This window comes from Diabrotica undecimpunctata, chromosome 8, assembly GCF_040954645.1.
Source record: "Diabrotica undecimpunctata isolate CICGRU chromosome 8, icDiaUnde3, whole genome shotgun sequence".
In the NCBI taxonomy this organism is placed as follows: domain Eukaryota; kingdom Metazoa; phylum Arthropoda; class Insecta; order Coleoptera; family Chrysomelidae; genus Diabrotica; species Diabrotica undecimpunctata.
The window spans coordinates 144,248,519-144,267,866 of NC_092810.1; the positions used below are offsets into that span (position 1 = coordinate 144,248,519).

The 19,348-nt window shown below is 34.8% G+C and overlaps 1 protein-coding gene across 3 annotated transcripts in view; it reads right to left on the reverse strand.

Annotated features, from left to right (window-relative positions):
• The window catches only part of Sema1a (semaphorin 1a), a 483,245-nt gene that overhangs the window by 28,355 nt on the left and 435,542 nt on the right, over positions 1-19,348 (reverse strand). For 2 of the 3 annotated variants that reach the window (XM_072541281.1, XM_072541279.1), the window contains exon 12: positions 18,708-18,936. In XM_072541281.1, coding sequence (XP_072397382.1) covers positions 18,708-18,936 — 229 coding nt within the window. The remainder of the gene's footprint in view (positions 1-18,707; positions 18,937-19,348) is intronic. The other variant, XM_072541280.1, reaches the window with a different exon arrangement.

Here is a 19,348-nt window from a genome sequence, read left to right on the forward strand (position 1 = left end):
TGGGACTCAAAGGGTACTAACATCGAAGGGCAAAAGGGTTATTGTTCTCATAACAGACGACTTAGGAGAAGCCAGAGTTAAGGCCGATTCACATTATAGCTCAGGTCACGCTCCGCTCACGCTCAGCTCAAGGTTCGGTCAAGTATTCTTACACGCATCTTAAATGGTGCTATTCACAGTAAACACAACGCTCACGTTCCGTCCCGCTCTTTTGACCGCGGCGATTCTCCAGGAGAATAGTTTGATCGTGACTTGATCTGAGTGGAGTGGAGCGGCAGGGTAGTGTGAATTAGTAACAGTCAGGTGAAGGTACGATTTTCGCAGCTTGATGGATGACGAACAGTTGATTGAATTGGTGCGCTGCTGTAAGGAATTGTACAACCAGGGAGATAGACTGTATTTTGATACGGTAAAATAAAATTTATGTTTTGTCATTCGAAAGTACTAAAAAAATTTAGTTTCATCGTCATAAAGACCTTTATACAGAGTAAAAAACTCCCCTTCTGTTTTCCTTGTTTTTAAAATATTGTGCACCCATATTCTTGGCTGTTTATTGGTTGACTGAAGCTCTTCACTGTTAGAAAAATCTTTAAACATGTTATAAATTAAACATGTTATAAACATGTTTATATTTCTGAATTATTCGGGACTGGACCCGAAAAATTCCTTAACTTTTATTGAAATTTAAAATTGATGATTAAAAGTATATACATACATAATGCAAATGAAATGTAATGTGCTTATTAATTTTATTATAAAAATAAAATAATTATAAGTTTATCACGACGACACTGTTATTGTGTTTATTATATGCTTGCCGCCTTTGAAACATGAGAAGCAATTTTTGCCAGATAACGGCAAAGCCAGATTTGGTTTCAGTGTATGCACTTCCGAAAAATTTGACCAATTACATTTCAGTATTACCCAATAAGATACGTTAAAAAGTAATAAGACACGCCAATATCCATGTGGACTAATACCAGGAGTAATCAGTAATTACAGAATTACAAAGATTTATCTTTATTTCTATGTTCGCCGTAGAATTATTGACCGGACCCCAAAAATTGTTCTTTCCCAATTCATATCGTTTCTACTATAAACAAATTTATATATGCAAAGAACTGTGCCTATTCTCTGAGTCCCGCCAAATTGAATAGTATACCGAAATTCTTGATCGTGAGCGGAGCGTCACCTGAGCGCCTACTGTGAATAGTGTACACAATTCTTGATCGTGAGCGGAACTTGAGCGGAGCGTGACCTGAACGTCTAATGTGAATCGGCCTTTACGCTACAACAATTTCAGCAAGTAACACAGAGAGTAGTTTTAAAAGATAGACTATGGAAAAACAAAAATGATTACGAATCTCGTCCCTAGATGCTATCTTCAGACGAAACCAGGATAATGTGTAAAATCAGGTGACCGACGAATTCTTCTACTTAAGCGTGAGGAAGACAAGAAAGAATGGAAACTACCAGATCTGTTATCATATATGAAGCAGAAAGTGTCATGTTCTGGAGAGGCATTAAATTAGGTGAACAACTCCTTTAATTTCCATCCAGCAAACTTCGCGGGTATATGGTCGCATGATAATGTACCTCATCATACCAGCAGAAGGCCTACAGACTTTCGTGGAATAGAAGATATCACTGTTCTGGAGAGGCCTGCTTGGTCACCCGGCTCACTCAACTCTATAGAGCATTTAGGGATATCCTTAAAAGAAGAATTAGAGCACACCATGATAATCCACAAGCCACTGAAGAGCTAGTATAAAGTGTTCTTGAAGAATGGAACAACCTACGACAACAAAATGTTGGCTATTTGATTAAGAACATGCCCACGCGAATTCAAGCTTGAACGTAACCTATCTCTTAGATTAACTTTTCATTAAAATGATATCAAGAGAAATTTCAAATCATTTCAGAGCATGTTCAATCAGGATCATGTTTTCATTTTTCAAGAAGTAAAAATTTTGGAAAGAGAAATTAATTTACGTAAAAGAGAATGTAAAGAAATGGTTTGGATAAAAAATCAAATTGTAGAGATCTGGCATTGATAATTAATTTAAGCATCATTTATAATAACATTTTGTTTTAATAATCATAAAATTAAATATAGTTCCTATAGATTGTTTTTTTGTTAATTTTAACGTTAACATCAAATAATTATTTCGTCAAAATTATAATTGTAGTTTGAAATTGTAATTTGTTTAATTTTTATTTTATTTAAATTTTTCATGTTTATCCAAGTTAATGTATTAATTAGTAGCCACGAGCAGTAAGTTTTTTTGTTAATTTTAGTTTTATCTAAATGTAAACATTCATTTTTAGATTCCCTTGAGAAAAAGGAAATAAAAATTTCCGAAAGCTTGACTAAGCTCAAAGAGTTTTACTTTTATTAGCCCAAAATAAATTGACTGCATTTCCCAAGAATGAAAACAGTTTATATATACAGGGTGTCCCCGAAAATAGTGTGTTCCTTAAAGGTATAGGTAGAAGGCACAATTTAGAGTAATAAAGTCTTATAACATTTTTTTTTTCTAAATTCAACCGTTTGACCAAAAAACGAAAATACATTTTGGTGTGCAAAAAGAAATCTGTTAACTACGTACAGTAGGAGAATCTAAACGTGGCACTGTCACAACTTTAGTAAAAAGATATTTTTGAACAATCGTGTTTAGTGTCAATGCGAAAATGTTTTCGATTCGTGAGTACCATGATATATTTTGATTATTGACGGAGAAGCGCAGTGTAACAGTAATTTAGCTGTCCAAATTTATGTTGGGAATTTATGTATATTGGATTTTCAAAAAACGTTGTTCATAGAACATTCAGGGAACAACTTTTACATCCATACCGATATCAAAGTGTACAAGATTTACAACAAAGTGATCTTCCACTAAAATTAACATTTTGTAGGTGGTTTCAAGATACACTTATCAGAGAACATGAATGAGACCATTATTTAATACGTAGTGTTACGTAAAAATATGAGTCATGTTAAAAACCTGTAAACATCTTGTTTATTCACTTATATGTTTTAGATTTTACGAGACCCTTCGATTAGCTGGCAGAAATTTACCTGAGACGGAACCTTCCAGAAACCGGTCGGACGATGACCCGGATTTACCTTGTAGTATAAATCAGAGGGATTCTCCTGAATTCTCGACCAGTTGTATTTTTATATATAATAACGGAGCTTTCATTGAAGGAGTTAGTTAATATCTGAAGACCCGCGCCCGCGATTTTAATTGTAGCGTTCGTATAAAATAAATTATGTATTATTAGTGGTTAAATAATCTGATATAAATTATCGTGCTTTTTAATAAATTAAAATAAGAACCTTTTAATAAATAAATAATAGATAAAATAGAATTATTAGAAATACTACAGTAGGATAAATTTTCAACGAAAATTTAGCGTAAATTTAAGGGGTGCAATAATTAACAATCGTTTAATGGGACCATATGAATTACCCAGAACACTAAATGGAGAGGTCTACTACAATTTCTTACAACATGTTTTGCCGGTACTTGTTGAAGACGTGCCTTTGCAAACTCGCTGTGAGATGTGGTTTCTTTACGACGGAACCTTAGCACATTTTGCCTGAGCTGTTAAAAATCTTCTTATTCTCGTCGTTGGATTTTTAGGAATGGACCCATTCTGTGGCCACCACGAAGTCTCGAATGCAATGTACTGGATTTTTATTTTTGGGGACATCTTAAATCAGATTATGATAACCGAGATAAACTCGAAACGGAAGTTGAATTACAGGAACGAATTTCTGATGTTGTAGAAACTATCCGACATAATTTAGTTAACTATGACATTACTAACAAGTGGATTTGTCGTATCAATGCAAGGTGGAGTTCACTTTAAACATTTATTTTAATAATTATTCTCAAGTAAGTACAAGTATCTAATTTAATTTTAGTTCGCAAGTAAACAAATTACTAATAGTCCAAGCATAGTGTAAAAAAATAAATTAAAATTATTAAACGTTGTTTTTTGTATTTAATTTCCACTGTAAACTATGTAATTCAGTTAAAGCTCTCGTCATTCAAAATACATAATACTAGTTCAGTTAAAAGATAAAGTGTTTTTTATTGTAAATACTTGACATTTTAACAATTCGTTTAAAATTATGCCATCTTTCAATACATTTCAGAAAAAATTTGCAAATAATTTGTCTTATCTGAATTAATTACTTTTTAGGAATTAAACCATAGTACTTACTTACTTAAGTAAAAATAATAATTTATTTAAAACTTTCAAACCTTAATTAATTCAGATAATAGCAAACATTATTACAGCAAGAAATTATTATTTTTCACATATTATCTACATTTCCTCCGATGTCAATCACCTTGAATAGTAAAGGCCGATTCACATTATAGCTCAGGTCACGCTCCGCTCACGCTCAGCTCAAGGTTCGGTCAAGTATTCTTACACGCATCTTAAATGGTGCTATTCACAGTAAACACAACGCTCACGTTCCGTCCCGCTCTTTTGACCGCGGCGATTCTCCAGGAGAATAGTTTGATCGTGACTTGATCTGAGTGGAGTGGAGCGGCAGGGTAGTGTGAATTAGTAACAGTCAGGTGAAGGTACGATTTTTGCAGCTCGATAGATGACAGTTGATTGAATTGGTGCGCTGCTGTAAGGAATTGTACAACCAGGGAGATAGACTGTATTTTGATACGGTACAATAAAATTTATGTTTTGTCATTCGAAAGTACTGAAAAAATTTAGTTTCATCGTCATAGAGACCTTTATACAGAGTAAAAAACTACCCTTCTGTTTTCCTTGTTTTTAAAATATTGTGCACCCATATTCTTGGCTGTTTATTGGTTGACTGAAGCTCTTCTTCGTCCAAACATAAAGCAATAACAGCCAAATCACTGTTAGAAAAATCTTTAAACATGTTAAACAAATTTATATATGCAAAGAACTGTGCCTATTCTCTGAGTCCCGCCAAATTGAATAGTATACCGAAATTCTTGATCGTGAGCGGAGCGTCACCTGAGCGCTTACTGTGAATAGTGTACACAATTCTTGATCGTGAGCGGAACTTGAGCGGAGCGTGACCTGAACGTCTAATGTGAATCGGCCTTTAATAAACAAAGGATGGCATATGATGGCATGTTAAATATCCTAAGTCACAAACGAGTTATTATTCAGAAGCGCTTTCACTGTGTATGCCGTTGTCAGATTATTTAATTTTCTGAAAATAAAAACTTACGTACATAAAAAACAATGTAATTTTTGTTTTGGAAACGGTCAAGTTTAGAAAAAAGTGTTAAAAGGACTTTTTTGTTCCAAATTGTGTATTCTATCCATACCTTAAGGCGCTATTTTCGGGGACACACTGTATATTTTTTTTGTTATTTAATGGTCTTGAATTTTTAAATAGAAACTTTTTAATTCTGGGAGTTGTTGGTCTGTTATAGAGAAAAACACTTAATTATTGCTTAAACGTATTCGGCTATTATAGACATTACATGACACAATTATATTTTATGTTTGCACTTTTTAAATGTTTAATATGGATGGAATTCCATAAAGTAAGGTTTTGAACTGTACGAGTCGGCTGGTAATGCAGACCCAATGGTTACCGACATTGGTGATTGGACGGTCTAGCGGCCGAACCGACGAAACATCTGCCTCCCACTTCTATGTGCTTGAAATATAGAACGCAGCTCATAAATTTAGTCCATCGCTTCATATGTGCCATCTTGTCCGCATCATCTGTCATCTCTGTTCTAGCTCTCATAATGACATTTGGAACTCTATACCTTAGCGTTAATCTTAACTCTGAAGCTTTCAACAGATTTTTTAGTAAGCATTAAAGTTTCAGTAGCATAAAACAACAATACTGGGAGCAGAAATTTTACAAAAAACCTTTATTTTCAGACACATCCGTATATTGGTGTTAAATACTGTACGTGTAAGTCTGCTGAAAGGAGGCGACGCTAATTTTATTCGTTCTTTAATTTCAAAGGTTTGGTTATCTCGATATTTTTTAAAGTTTTTGGCTCGAATATGTACGTATATAAAGACATTATGTATTCGTTTTCTGTATCGTTTATAAATATGTTGTTGCTAGGACTAAGCATATGAGGGGTCTTACTTACCTAGGCAGATACATACACGAGAGGAAATCCCCCCCCCCCCCACCAAGGAGACCCAAAATTAAAGAAAACCTATTATTTGTGTCTTTTATGTAGCTTAGGTTTATCTTTTTATGTCTTTTGGTTAGTGTTTCGTTGGTAGTTCCCCCTAACTTGGAAGTTTCCCTCTCCCCGAGGCAAATGTCTAGATCCGCCACTGGTAGACGCAGAGTTTAAAGTTCATTCATTTAGCAAATTCCCATCTGTCAATAAACGCACGTGTTGATATTCACCGTCTTATTCGTCAAGAGGCTATTAAATATAATTAATATTGTTACAAACATGCTCTCGGCATGGCCCAGGTAACGGTTGCATTGCATCTCTAATACCCTTCCAGAAGCTTCTCCGTGTATCGAGTGCGAGAGAGAATAACCGGTCACGTAGGCGAACTAGAGGTGGGACAACGCCAGAATATTCTCGAACGTAGTAACTGTAGTATATATATAGGTAACAATGTTAGAAGTAAGTTAGTTGATAAGAGAGTACCGAACTGTAAACTTATAAATAAATATATGTGTATAAATTCGAACCGCTCGTTTTATTTAATCTCGCTACAGTTGGTGTCAGGTGTGGGGTTTGCAAATAAATTCAGCAGTGACTTTTGAAAAAGACTTTTGAACTTTTGAAAAGTATTGTTCGTCGGGAACATCCGCGTAGTTAGTACATCCGGTAGTGTCCTTTGTACGAAAGAACATTTAAAAAGTACGTGTGTGCCTGACCAAAGATGCTGCTAGTACAACTTTCAGTAAAACAGTTGCGTGAGCAACTGGAAGAACGCGATGAAGATTGCAGCGGGTCCAAAAAGATACTTCAAGAACGTCTGAAGACTGTTCTCAACAAGAATGGAGATGACCCAGAGACATTCCAGTTTCAGTCAGCGGAAGAAGCAGTTTTAATGAAGATAGAAGAAACTTCTAAAAAAATTGAAGAAACGTCTAAAAAAACTGATGATAAATTCGAGACTGTTTCCAAAAGATTCGATGAAACGTCTCAAATGATCGAAGAAACTTCTCAAATTATTAAAGAAACAGCCAGACAAAACGACGAGAAATTCGAAAATATGTCTAGAAGATTCGACGAAGTATGTAATCAAAACAATGAGAAATTTGAAGAAGTCTCAAGAACATTTGATAAGATACAGAAAAATGTTAACGATAAGATAGAAGACGTAGAAGAGAAGATCAAACAATTAGAGACCATGATAACTAACACAAAAGTGCTACCACCAGTTAATACAATAGCCTTAGATCCGGTAGTGAAAGAAGAATCACCCAGAGACGAAACGACACATAATATGAGATTCAAATTGCCACCATTTGATGGAAAGTCTTCTTGGTCCATATACCTTAGACAATTTGAAGCTATTGCGACAGCCAATCATTGGACAGAACAAGAAAAAGCTGTTTCCTTGACTGCTGCTTTACGAGGTGATGCTGCAGATATCCTAAGATCGATTCCTAAGGGTCAAGAAAAATGTTACCAGACCTTGTTTACCCGACTAGACAAACGTTATGGAGATGCCCATCTACAGCAAGTCTACAAAGCGCAACTAAGAAGTAGAATTCAACGAGCAAGTGAAAATTTGCAAGAGTTTGAAGCAGATGTTGCTCGTATAGTGCGGTTGGCTTATCCGGAGGTACCAGACAACATTTTGGAAGAAATTGCTGTAGATGCCTTCGTCAATGGGTTAAGAGACAGTGAACTACAGAAAGCTTTACGACTAGCAAGACCGAAAGTTTTAGATGAAGCGCTCGGTATTGCCTTAGAACATGAAACAGCTAGTCAAGCTTCACGGAGCTATCGAGTACGAACCTCTGAAGAGAGCGACGAACAAAACGAGAAACGTCTGGAGGAAATCGTACGGAAAGTAGTTCGTGACATGATGCCGAAGAGACGTGAACCCAGATGTTGGAATGGTAACGACGTAGGTCACATTCGTCGTAAATTGCAAGAAAATAAGACAACAGTCGGAAAACTAGAACGGGTCGACAACAAGGGGCAACTGCCGACCTCGAGAAACACAGCCCCCATAGTAACTGTGAACATTACGTCCTCAGGTGGAATTCATAGCTTGTACATAGAGGGTCGTATCAATAATAAATGTAGATCGTTTTTGGTAGATACAGGTGCAACGAGAACTATTGCACGGCCAGAAGTAGTACGAGGCCATCTTAAATTATTGCCTGCAACAGTAAAGCTTAGAACAGCAACTGGTGAGATAATTAATACATATGGCGAGGCTAATATGTCAGTATCCATTGGCCAGACCACAGTGAAACATACAGTATTAATTGCAGAGATCTCCGATGAGTTCATATTGGGGATGGATTTACTAAGGAAAGTTGGGGCTGTATTGAATGTCAAAGATGGAGTTCTCGAGATCAGTGGTGAAGAGTTGCCGTTTCATGAAGACAAAGAAGACGTTATCAGCTTAATAACTACTTGTGACGTAACAATACCCGGTAATAGTGAGAAAATTTTGATGACCAGACCTGATGGTAACTGCCGAGAGGGAAGTTTAAGGATGGTCGAAGATGTGAATAATGCCGAGTTCCTAACGGCAAAAGCTTTGGTGAGAATTCGAGATGTCGTCCCTGTAAGAGTTATGAATTTAAAGGGAAATGCTATTAAGTTAAGTAAAAGAACTTTGATCGGACAGTGTGTTCCCGTGGCTTCGATTTGTTCCATGAATACTAATGAGAAACCGTCGAAATCTAAGTATCCAAAGGAGCTTGTTGAGACGATGATTAAAACGTGCCAAGACCTTGATGATGAACGAACAAAAAAAGTGAAGTCTATGCTGATAGAATTTCAAGATGTTTTTGCCATGGATAAGAAGGATAATGGCAAAACAAGCATAGTAAAGCATAAAATTAATACCGGAGACGCTCAGCCAATCAGACAACAACCTAGACGACTTCCATTTGCGAAAAGAGATGAAGCCGAAGACATCATCAAAGATATGAACAAACAAGGGGTAATTGAACCATCAAATAGTCCATGGACATCACCAGTAGTGCTAGTAAAGAAGAAAGATGGTTCAACACGTTTTTGTATTGACTACCGACAGCTCAATGCAGTAACTAAAAAAGATAGTTATCCTTTGCCCCGAATAGATGATACTTTGGATACACTTTCTGGTTCTCGTTGGTTCTCCACACTCGATCTGAAAAGTGGATATTGGCAAGTAGACATGGAGCCAGCTGATCGTGAAAAAACCGCATTCTCGATAGGATCAGGGCTTTGGCAGTTTACAGTTATGCCCTTTGGTTTATGTAATGCCCCGGCCACATTTGAAAGATTAATGGAGGCAGTTTTAAGAGGTCTAACATGGAAAACATGCCTGGTTTATTTGGATGATGTAATTGTGGTTGGAAGATCCTTCGATGAACATGCCAATAATCTGACAGAAGTCTTTCAACGATTGAGGGCAGCGAATTTAAAGTTAAGTCCAAAGAAATGTCACTTGTTTCGACGAGAAGTGAAGTACTTGGGACATATTGTAGCAAGTAATGGTGTAACAGCTGATCCTGAAAAACTTTCAGCAATTAAGGATTGGCCTGTACCAAGAGATAAACACGAAATTAGAAGTTTTCTTGGCCTATGTACATATTACCGACGTTTTGTTAAAGGATTTGCCAACATCTCCAAGCCATTAACAAAGTTGACAGAAGAAGGCAAAGAATATACATGGAGCGAAGAGTGTCAAAGAGCTTTCGAAAACTTACAAATGGCTCTAACCAGCGCACCGATTTTAAGCTACCCTAGACAGGCAGGAAAATTTGTGTTGGACACCGATGCAAGCAACAGTGCAATAGGAGCTGTTCTCTCACAAATCCAAGATGAACAGGAGAAAGTCATCGCTTACTTTAGCAAAGTCTTGTCAAAACCAGAAAGAAACTATTGCGTTACTAGGAGAGAATTGCTAGGCGTAGTAAAGGCTTGCGAGCATTTCCATAAATACTTGTATGGCAGAAAGTTTCTTCTTCGCACGGATCACGCTGCTCTAAAATGGCTTCTACAATTCCGTAATCCAGAGGGCCAGATGGCAAGATGGTTAGAACGATTGCAAGAATATGATTACGAGATCGAACACAGGGCTGGCAGAGTTCATTCAAATGCTGATGCCCTTTCGAGACGGCCGTGCAGTGCAAACTGTAATCACTGTCTTAAATTAGAAGAACGACTTTGCCCCGTGAGACGAACCACCGTCATTAATGATCAATGGCAGCCTCAACAGCTACAAGACGCTCAAGCAGATGATCCATGTATAAAAAGAGTATTGGATTGGATGCGTCGAAGTGAAAGACCTTCTTGGCAAGACATTAGTGCATGTAGTCCAGAAGTCAAGTGTTACTGGAGCCAATGGAATTGTCTAGTGCTGAAAGATGATCTTCTGTATAGAACCTTTGAGAACGATGATGGTACAGAAACTAAGCTTCAGTTGATTGTACCTAAAAGTAAAGTGTCAGAAGTATTGCGTCAGTTGCATGACGGTGCATCAGGTGGACACTTTGGTATCACGAAGACTCTGCAAAAGGTTCGAGAACGGTTCTATTGGGTGAACTGTAAAGATGATGTAAGAAGATGGTGCCGGAAATGTGAACTGTGTGCAACCAGTAATGGGCCAGCTGGTAAAAAGAGGGCACCCATGAGACAGTACAATGTTGGTAGTCCTATGGAAAGAGTAGCAATCGACATTGCAGGTCCACTTCCAGAGACAAATGATGGAAATAAATATATCCTGGTAGCCATGGATTATTTTACGAAATGGACTGAGGCCTATGCGATACCAAATCAAGAAGCTGCTACCGTTGCAGAGGTACTTGTTAAAGAATTCTTTAGCCGATTTGGTGTTCCTTTGGAGATCCACTCCGACCAAGGGCGAAACTTTGAGTCAACCCTATTCCAAAACGTTTGTAAATTGATTGGTGTCAATAAGACCAGAACGACACCCCTGCATCCTCAATCAGATGGAATGGTCGAGAGAATGAACCGAACAATGGGTAAACACCTGTCCAAAGTTGTATCAGAACATCAAAGAGATTGGGACCAGCACATTCATTTATTCCTAATGGCCTACCGCTCGGCCGTGAATGAAACTACAGGCCAGACTCCAACCTGTCTGATGTTAGGTCGTGAAGTTCGTTTACCCTGCGACCTAGAGTTTGGCTGCAGACCTTCCGAAGAACATGTTGCAAGCGAAGATTATGTCGACCGCCTGAAGTTAAGAATGAACAACATTCATGAACTTGCCCGACAACACATCCAGATAGCCAGTGACAGAATGAAAGATCAATATGATTCTCGATGCAAGAGTGAAAGCTATGAAGTAGGTGATCTTGTTTGGCTTTATAATCCACAACGTCGTCGAGGCTTGTCTCCCAAACTGCAAAGACAATGGGAAGGTCCATATGAAATTAAAAAGAAAATAAATGACGTAATATACCGAATTAAGAAGTTGCCGAAAGGTAAACCAAAAGTAGTTCACATAAATCGTCTTGCACCATATGCTGGCTCAAATGAAACAGAAGAAGCACGAACCCTTCAACATGAGAGCAAAGATGACCGGCGACCAAGCTTTAATGAATTTATGTCAAATTACGCAGAGAGAAAGAGTGCTAGATTCGGCGTGACCACAGAAGTTCAGCAGGATCTTTTTAGTGTTCCGCATAACGTCTCTCTAGCCCACTGTGTTGCCCAAGATCTTGAGATGACTAAAGGAATCTCATCCGTATTTTATAAGAAATTCGGTCGTTTGGACGAGTTAAAAAACCAGCAGCCTAAAGTTAGAAGAGTACTGAGATTAGAAGATGGTTCTCGATCTTTGTTGTATATGGTGACTAGGAGGTCGTATACAGACAGGGCAAGCTACGAGGATATATGGCGTGCTCTAACTAATTTGAAGAAAATTGTGTGCAATTACGACATCAAGAATTTGGCCTTACCCAAGATAGGCCATGCACTAGATAATCTGGATTGGAAGATTGTCAGAAGCATGCTTGAAGTAATCTTCCGAGAAACCGGCGTACGAATTACTGTGTGTTGCATTAACCCGATGAGATCGTATCCTTCAAAGTCAGTAGACTGTTATTTTTTTCTAAAGGGTTCATGCAGAGCTGGAGAGTCCTGTAGATTCCGCCATCCTGTGCCTACATATAGAGTTGCTGATCGGGACGATCAGATTTAAGAGGGGAGCAGTGTTACAAACATGCTCTCGGCATGGCCCAGGTAACGGTTGCATTGCATCTCTAATACCCTTCCAGAAGCTTCTCCGTGTATCGAGTGCGAGAGAGAATAACCGGTCACGTAGGCGAACTAGAGGTGGGACAACGCCAGAATATTCTCGAACGTAGTAACTGTAGTATATATATAGGTAACAATGTTAGAAGTAAGTTAGTTGATAAGAGAGTACCGAACTGTAAACTTATAAATAAATATATGTGTATAAATTCGAACCGCTCGTTTTATTTAATCTCGCTACAATATATTATAATTGCCTTAAGCCAGACAGATTCTCATGTTACAGATCCAAACTTGCCAGCATGTTTAAATTCAAATTGTATCGTGTTGATTTTTAAGTTAATATATTGTGTTATATTTATGTTATTTTTAAGTTATTTACTGGTCGTGTTATTTTTTAGAGTTTAGTTTAATTGTGATTTAATGATTAAATTTCAAGAAATTCTTACACTAATAGTTTCAAAAGTAAATATTTTAAAAAATCATATGATACACATCAGTACGACCCTGTTTGGCTTTCACGTGCTTCTGTTGACAATTGGGAATATGTAAAATGAATGTAGTTTAGTGTACTTAACTTGGGTTTCTTTGAAACTGTCACAAAACTCTTTTTTGATCCGTCAAAAATACACGAAGTTTCTAGAACATACTGTCCATGATATTACTTAGGACAAACAATCAACAAATTCAAAAAATAATCTATGAACATTCCATTTCAATTCGCATTTCCGACTCAATTTCTAACCTAGCGCATCCTCATCTGCATAAAGGTTTCAAAATTCATTTGGAAAATCAAGAATTCTTCGAGAAGCGATTGAGATCGAAAAGCGTCCTAATTGTCACAATAAAAGAGATAACGGAAGTCGTTTAACTTAAACATGGAGACCTTTTCTTAATCCTAATAAAAACATCGTCAGTTTCTTGCATCAATTCAGCTTCCGCGTCAAGAATTTTCACGTCACCTCTTATTCAAACGCAACATTAGCGAACAATTACCATCACCGATGTGAATGTACTGTCTCGGAATATAAGCAGCAGTAAACAGTAAACTGTGTACTAGTGAAGTGATCTGGGGACTTAGAAAACTGAAATCGCGGAAATTCTGCTGACTACTCCAGGGATGAAGTCGAAAGTTCAACATATTAAAGTTAGACGCAGTCCAATTTTTTCCAATACTATTAGGCATAAGTTTAATTTTGCTAACCGCGGAAGTCTTTCCGAAAACACATTCACAAAATAATTAAAAAAATTTTTTTATTGATTATAAATTTATTGTCAATCACAAAGATTGCATGTCATTCTTTATTTTTTGGAGCTTAACTTAAATAAAATTAGGTAAATAAATTAGAGAAAGAAACCTTAAAAAATTCACCCACGTTATAACAGTAACCTGACATTAGCTGAAACATTTCTACGTTCGGAGAAGCAGACTGATGTGGTAGATGCGAAGGATTTAATCAGTGTCAGGTCAAACTTTTAAAAATCCTATTCGTCTGTTCTTATTTAATCAAGTTTGTAAAAGAGACTTTCTTTTTAATGTTGAGGCCTTCAAATATATAAGAAATTTGATTGTATTTTACTAAAACTTGATTATTATTTAATAACAAAGTTAACAAGAACAATTGTCCTGACAATTGGATTAAAAAAACATGAAATTACCCACTTCACAGGTTTAAATCAAATATAAATATAGTCATGCATTTTAAACACCAAACACAATATTATTAATGTATATAAATTTTTTTTTAAATTTGTTAAAAAGTGGATTTAAAACATGCACATTATATAAGATCTATTGAGAATTTTTATCTTTATCTACTACAAAACAAGGATGGTCTCTTTAAATGCTTAGTTTTATTTTGTATAATTACCTGCTTAACTTAAGGGTTCCTGAAACCCCAAGTCTGATAAAAAGTGAAAACAAGATTCTTAAAAAATTGTTATTTTTGTTAGAATCAAAATATGTATTCATATTATTGTCATATCAATTTAAAATATTATCGTTTAATATTTTAAATATGCATTTATGCGTGTTTTTTTTTTAACTTCAAGTGAATTTTCTAGAAATTTTCTTTTAAAAATTCAAATGAGCGAATATTCGTATATAATCTACTTTTTAGCAATAGTTTCTAGACACTAAATTTAAAAAAGTAATTAATGGAAACTGACATACTGTTTGAAACTTGTAAGACAAAGATACACAATTTGATTAGGTAGATAAAATACATGGCTTTTGGCCCAAATACATAAATACAGTTTGCAATAAAAAGGAATAATAAAGTAACAAAAAACTAAATATGTATGCTTAAAGTACATCCATGACATTTGTGCTAATGAACAATAGTGAGTAATTCATATCTATTGATTAACAGTCACTGTGGATTATCGGGACTCTTTAAAAAAAACACATGCATTATCAAAGTTTTAGCATTTCGGCAATTAGTAAAAATATTGTATAAACCATAAATATTGTGTAGAGGGTCAAATAAAAATGAATATAATATATTGGTTCATTTTTTTAATGGTGACATATGAAAATATTTAAACTAAATAATCTAATACAGTGATGGACTCAATCTTAACTTGATGGGAATTCATTTTATGTAACAATAAAACACTGAAAACTTTGTTTTCAAAAATTCGACAAAATTCATTATATTATCTTATCACTACAACTGTTTCGGTAGAGTGCCTTTCTCAAGTGATCTATTTTTGGTACTTATGTGTTTACACTTTATGGTCTTCAACGAAATAGGTTGAGGATGGGAGAACTGTTTGTCTCAAGTTGGTCATTCAAAATTATTACTGTATTTTTTAATTTGTTAATTTCCATAGATTTTAATAAAGATAGCTTACGGCCTTTATTTAGATGTGAAGAATTTGAAATTCGTCATTAAAATAATGATTATGATCTACAAGGTAAAGTGCTTATGTAGAATCTGGTTTTCTGTTATTGAAAGCCCTTCTATGTTCTGCTACACGTTTTTTAAAAGTTCTACCAATTTTACCGATGTAAGTTTTTGGGCAGTCGCCACATTTAAGTTTGTATACACCACTGTGTAAGTGCTTTTTATTTGGGCTCTTGTGGTTTTTAATATATTTGCCTAATTTGTTGTTTGTTCTAAAAGCTGGTGTCATTTGTTTCTTTTTTATGTGTTTGGCTATTTTTGTTGATATTTAGCCTGTATATGTAATTGAGCAGAAAGTACTGGATTTTTTCTGGTAGTGGAAATACTAATTTTATGGCGTTCTTCTGCAGTTTTTGATTTAAAATTTTATTATTTGTCTATTCGTTGAACCCATTGGTTTACTGCTATTTGCTTAATGCTATTTAATTCTATTTCAAAGTTGTATTTTGACATCGGAATTTCTATTAACCTATGTAACATGCTATGGTAAGCTGCCAATTTATGTTATGTAGGATGGGATGATGAATTGTGTATAGTCCTGTCAGTATGGGTAGGTTTATGAAATACGGAGAACTCATGTTTGTTTTCAAGTCTGATAATTTTTAAATCTAAAAAATTTATGGATTGATTTTGTTCTCTTTCTATAGTAAATTCAATATGACTATGGAGTGAATTAATATACGATAAAAATTGGTCAAGTTGCCTGTAAGTTCCTGTAAAACACGTCTACGTATCTCCACCAATATAAAAATTGTTTGAATACGGGATGTTTTGCAATCTTTATCACTAGATGATCCATAAAAATATCTGATAGCAATGAACTTAGAGGATTAACCATTATAAGTCCTGCACTGTTATTTGTATATATTTGATTATTAAATTCAAAGTAGTCCTGATTTATGCAAATTTCAAAAAGATGTAATGATTGGATTTGTAGTATTATGGCCTAAAAGGTTTTTTACTAGAAAAAAGTTTCTGTAGGGGGAACACTAAGAAAAAGATTTTTTACGTCAAATGAAATTCATCTGGAGTCGTTAGGTAATTGAAAATGTATTTTATTAACTAGTTCTATTGTATTTTTTACGGTAAATTTAGCTGAAAATTTAGTGTGTTCTAAAATAATCTTTAACAGTCTTTTTTAATCTCTAAATTTATTTACGGAGCTGTATAAAAAGAAACTACAGGTCTTATTGGGTGATTAGGTTTGTGTAGTTTAATAAAAGAATATAATTTAGGAGGCTATGGGTTCATGATATTGAGGTATTTCTGTTCTATTGAATTTACTATTGATTTTAATTTTCGTACGCTAGTTTAATTTAGTTTTAATACTTTTCCATTGGATCTTTGTTTACCGTTTCAATATTTTGATTATTTAAAAATTCTATTGTTTTTTTATTATGTTCTATTGTATCTATAGCAATAGTAGTATTACTTTTGTCTGTTTTCGTAAACACTATGTTGTTTTCTATTGATTTATTTTTATTCGGCATGGATTTTTGATTTTCTTTGTAACAGGACTTTTTAGTTCCACTAGACAAAACAGTAATAGATTTTGCAATGACACTTTTTTCGATATTGTTGGCAGTTTTGTTTAATGCTACTTTACATTCTACACCTAAAAATATTCTAAAATTTTCTGATTATTATATTGAGGCAAGTTGTGTTTATCTCTTTATTTTTGGCGCATCGTAGACTCATTTTTGAAGGAATCTCTTTGATTTTTTTTTTGTAAAAACTTTTTTGTAAAATGTTTCAAATGGTGCTTTTTAAATTTCTTAATGTTTATAAACAAAACCCCGGTAAATTTTTGAAAAAAAAGGGCTAACTCGGGTTTTAATGGTACAGCACATTGTATTTTTTTTAAAGGCACATTTCAAATAATAAAAAAACTTCGTACATTTTACATCTCATTTTGTGTATTTTTTTTTTCTGAAAAAGTTGTCTCTTAATGTCGATTAACTCTATTCTAATATTCTAATTTTTACATAAACAAAATAAGTGAACGAATGCAATTAATTTTGTTGTAGTCCATGCAAGTTATTACATTAAACAGTTCTCTCTTCTCGAATATGCTCACATCTATTGATCAAAAGTCGTATAAATACGTTATAATTTTTAACGATAAAAAATATATTTGGATATTAATTTATAGAACGTCATATCATTGAGGAGTTAGAGTAATGCATAGGAACAAATTAATAGATATTTATTTGCTAAAATGAAAATTATAAACACAAAATTTCAAACAAAACGTCAAAAATTGGCACTTTTTTCGTAATGTTTAAATTTATATAGGAAATTAATTATTGTCTTTTTAACAAAACCAGCATTGCAGTCCCGAATTCCATAATTTCCGGCTTCTAAATTTAAAAATTGGAATGACATTTTTTTTGAGGTTAGTAATTTTTCAGTTTCGCAATTATTTGGCTAGATATTAGTTTTCTCGCAAATAATAGATCTTTAAGTATCAGTTGCATCAACCGACTGTTAGAAATAATGTAACCATAAGAATTAATGAACATGCCCAGGATAAATAATTAAAAAAGTTATTTTAAGATATCCTGACAAAAGAATTAAAAAAGGAAAGAAGAACCAATACGGTATTGAGAAATTAACATTGTAAATAGTAAAAAGGTCAAGAAAACGATAAACAAAATCTATAATACATTAAAATAACATTTATCAAAGAGGATGTTTTCGCAGCCGGTGTTGTGTAAGGGTAAATTGTTTTTGGTGTTTATAGGCCGTAGTCTGAGAATACTTATTCCCGTCGATTTTTACTCAGACGAAGGCATACATTATAGAATGCGATGTGGCAACAGTGAACGAAAAACAATGACGACATTACTGTCTTAACGATGTGCCGCATAACCTTTGAGATCATGTGGACTGGTTGCAGACGAAGTTGCAGTTATTCCATGAGGAATTACTGCAATTCGCGGCCTCGAAACACTAGAAAATAATCTACCACTTAACATTTATTCTAAAAAAGATTTGTTTATTTTGTCTTTCTAGTTTTAAAATTCTATTGTATTTTTGGGCGAGCATACATAAAAGTTTTCGCCTAAACTAAAGAAACTAAAAAGATTTAAGATTAAAAAGCAAGTACCTAATACTTTTTTGAGACTTATTTACGTAATCTGTTATATTGGCAGAATAAGTTTTTATGTTATGACATCTTTCTTTTTAATGCTGTTTCTTTACTTTCTTAGTTTGAGAGGAATGAATGAATTATATCCCCAGTTTACTTCAATATCTGCCAGAGTAAATTCTTAAATAAAATTAAAATTCTTATAAATGCATTGTGTATCTTTCTCTCGAACTGATCAAGAACCATATCTGAGAAAACAACAAAGCTAGTCTATCACAAATAATCTCTTCTGTTTACCTGATGCGATCTTAACGTTCCGAAATTGTCACGGCCTCTGTAGTTGTCTCGGCCATTATAGCCTCCATCAGTCTGGAATTGGAAGAGAGTCTCCGCATTGTTTTGGTGTGGCCCCTTGCGGAGAGTGTTTTTAGGGGAATGAAGTTTTGGAGGGGGCTGTGGCACGAGGACAGGCTCAGCGTACGTAACCTCTTCTTGTGGAAGTAATTTTGGTTCAGCTGCTATTCTGCTGTAAACATAATGCAATGAGATTATACTTATTAAGAAAACTAATTTAAATACCAGTAATACGTTTATTAGATACATATTTTTAATAATTTATTTTATATAGCGTATGGCTACATCACTGTTGAGTTGTGTGTATAAACAAAGATGACAATACATTATAAACAGTAAATAACAATAATTAATTTTTATAAACAAACATTTAGTTGACAAATATATTGAATTGACTCTTTGGTCCCAATTACGAAGTCGGGAGTATTGCCACTGTCGGATCTGATCGAGCATTTCTCCACTAGATGTTTAACTGTTTGCCTTGCAGCACCGCAATGGCAATTTGAATCGTGGCATCTGCCACTCGTGACATCTCTTAGGCTTTTCATTCAAGATCTTCATTTTCTTCTCACACCTCTTCTGTC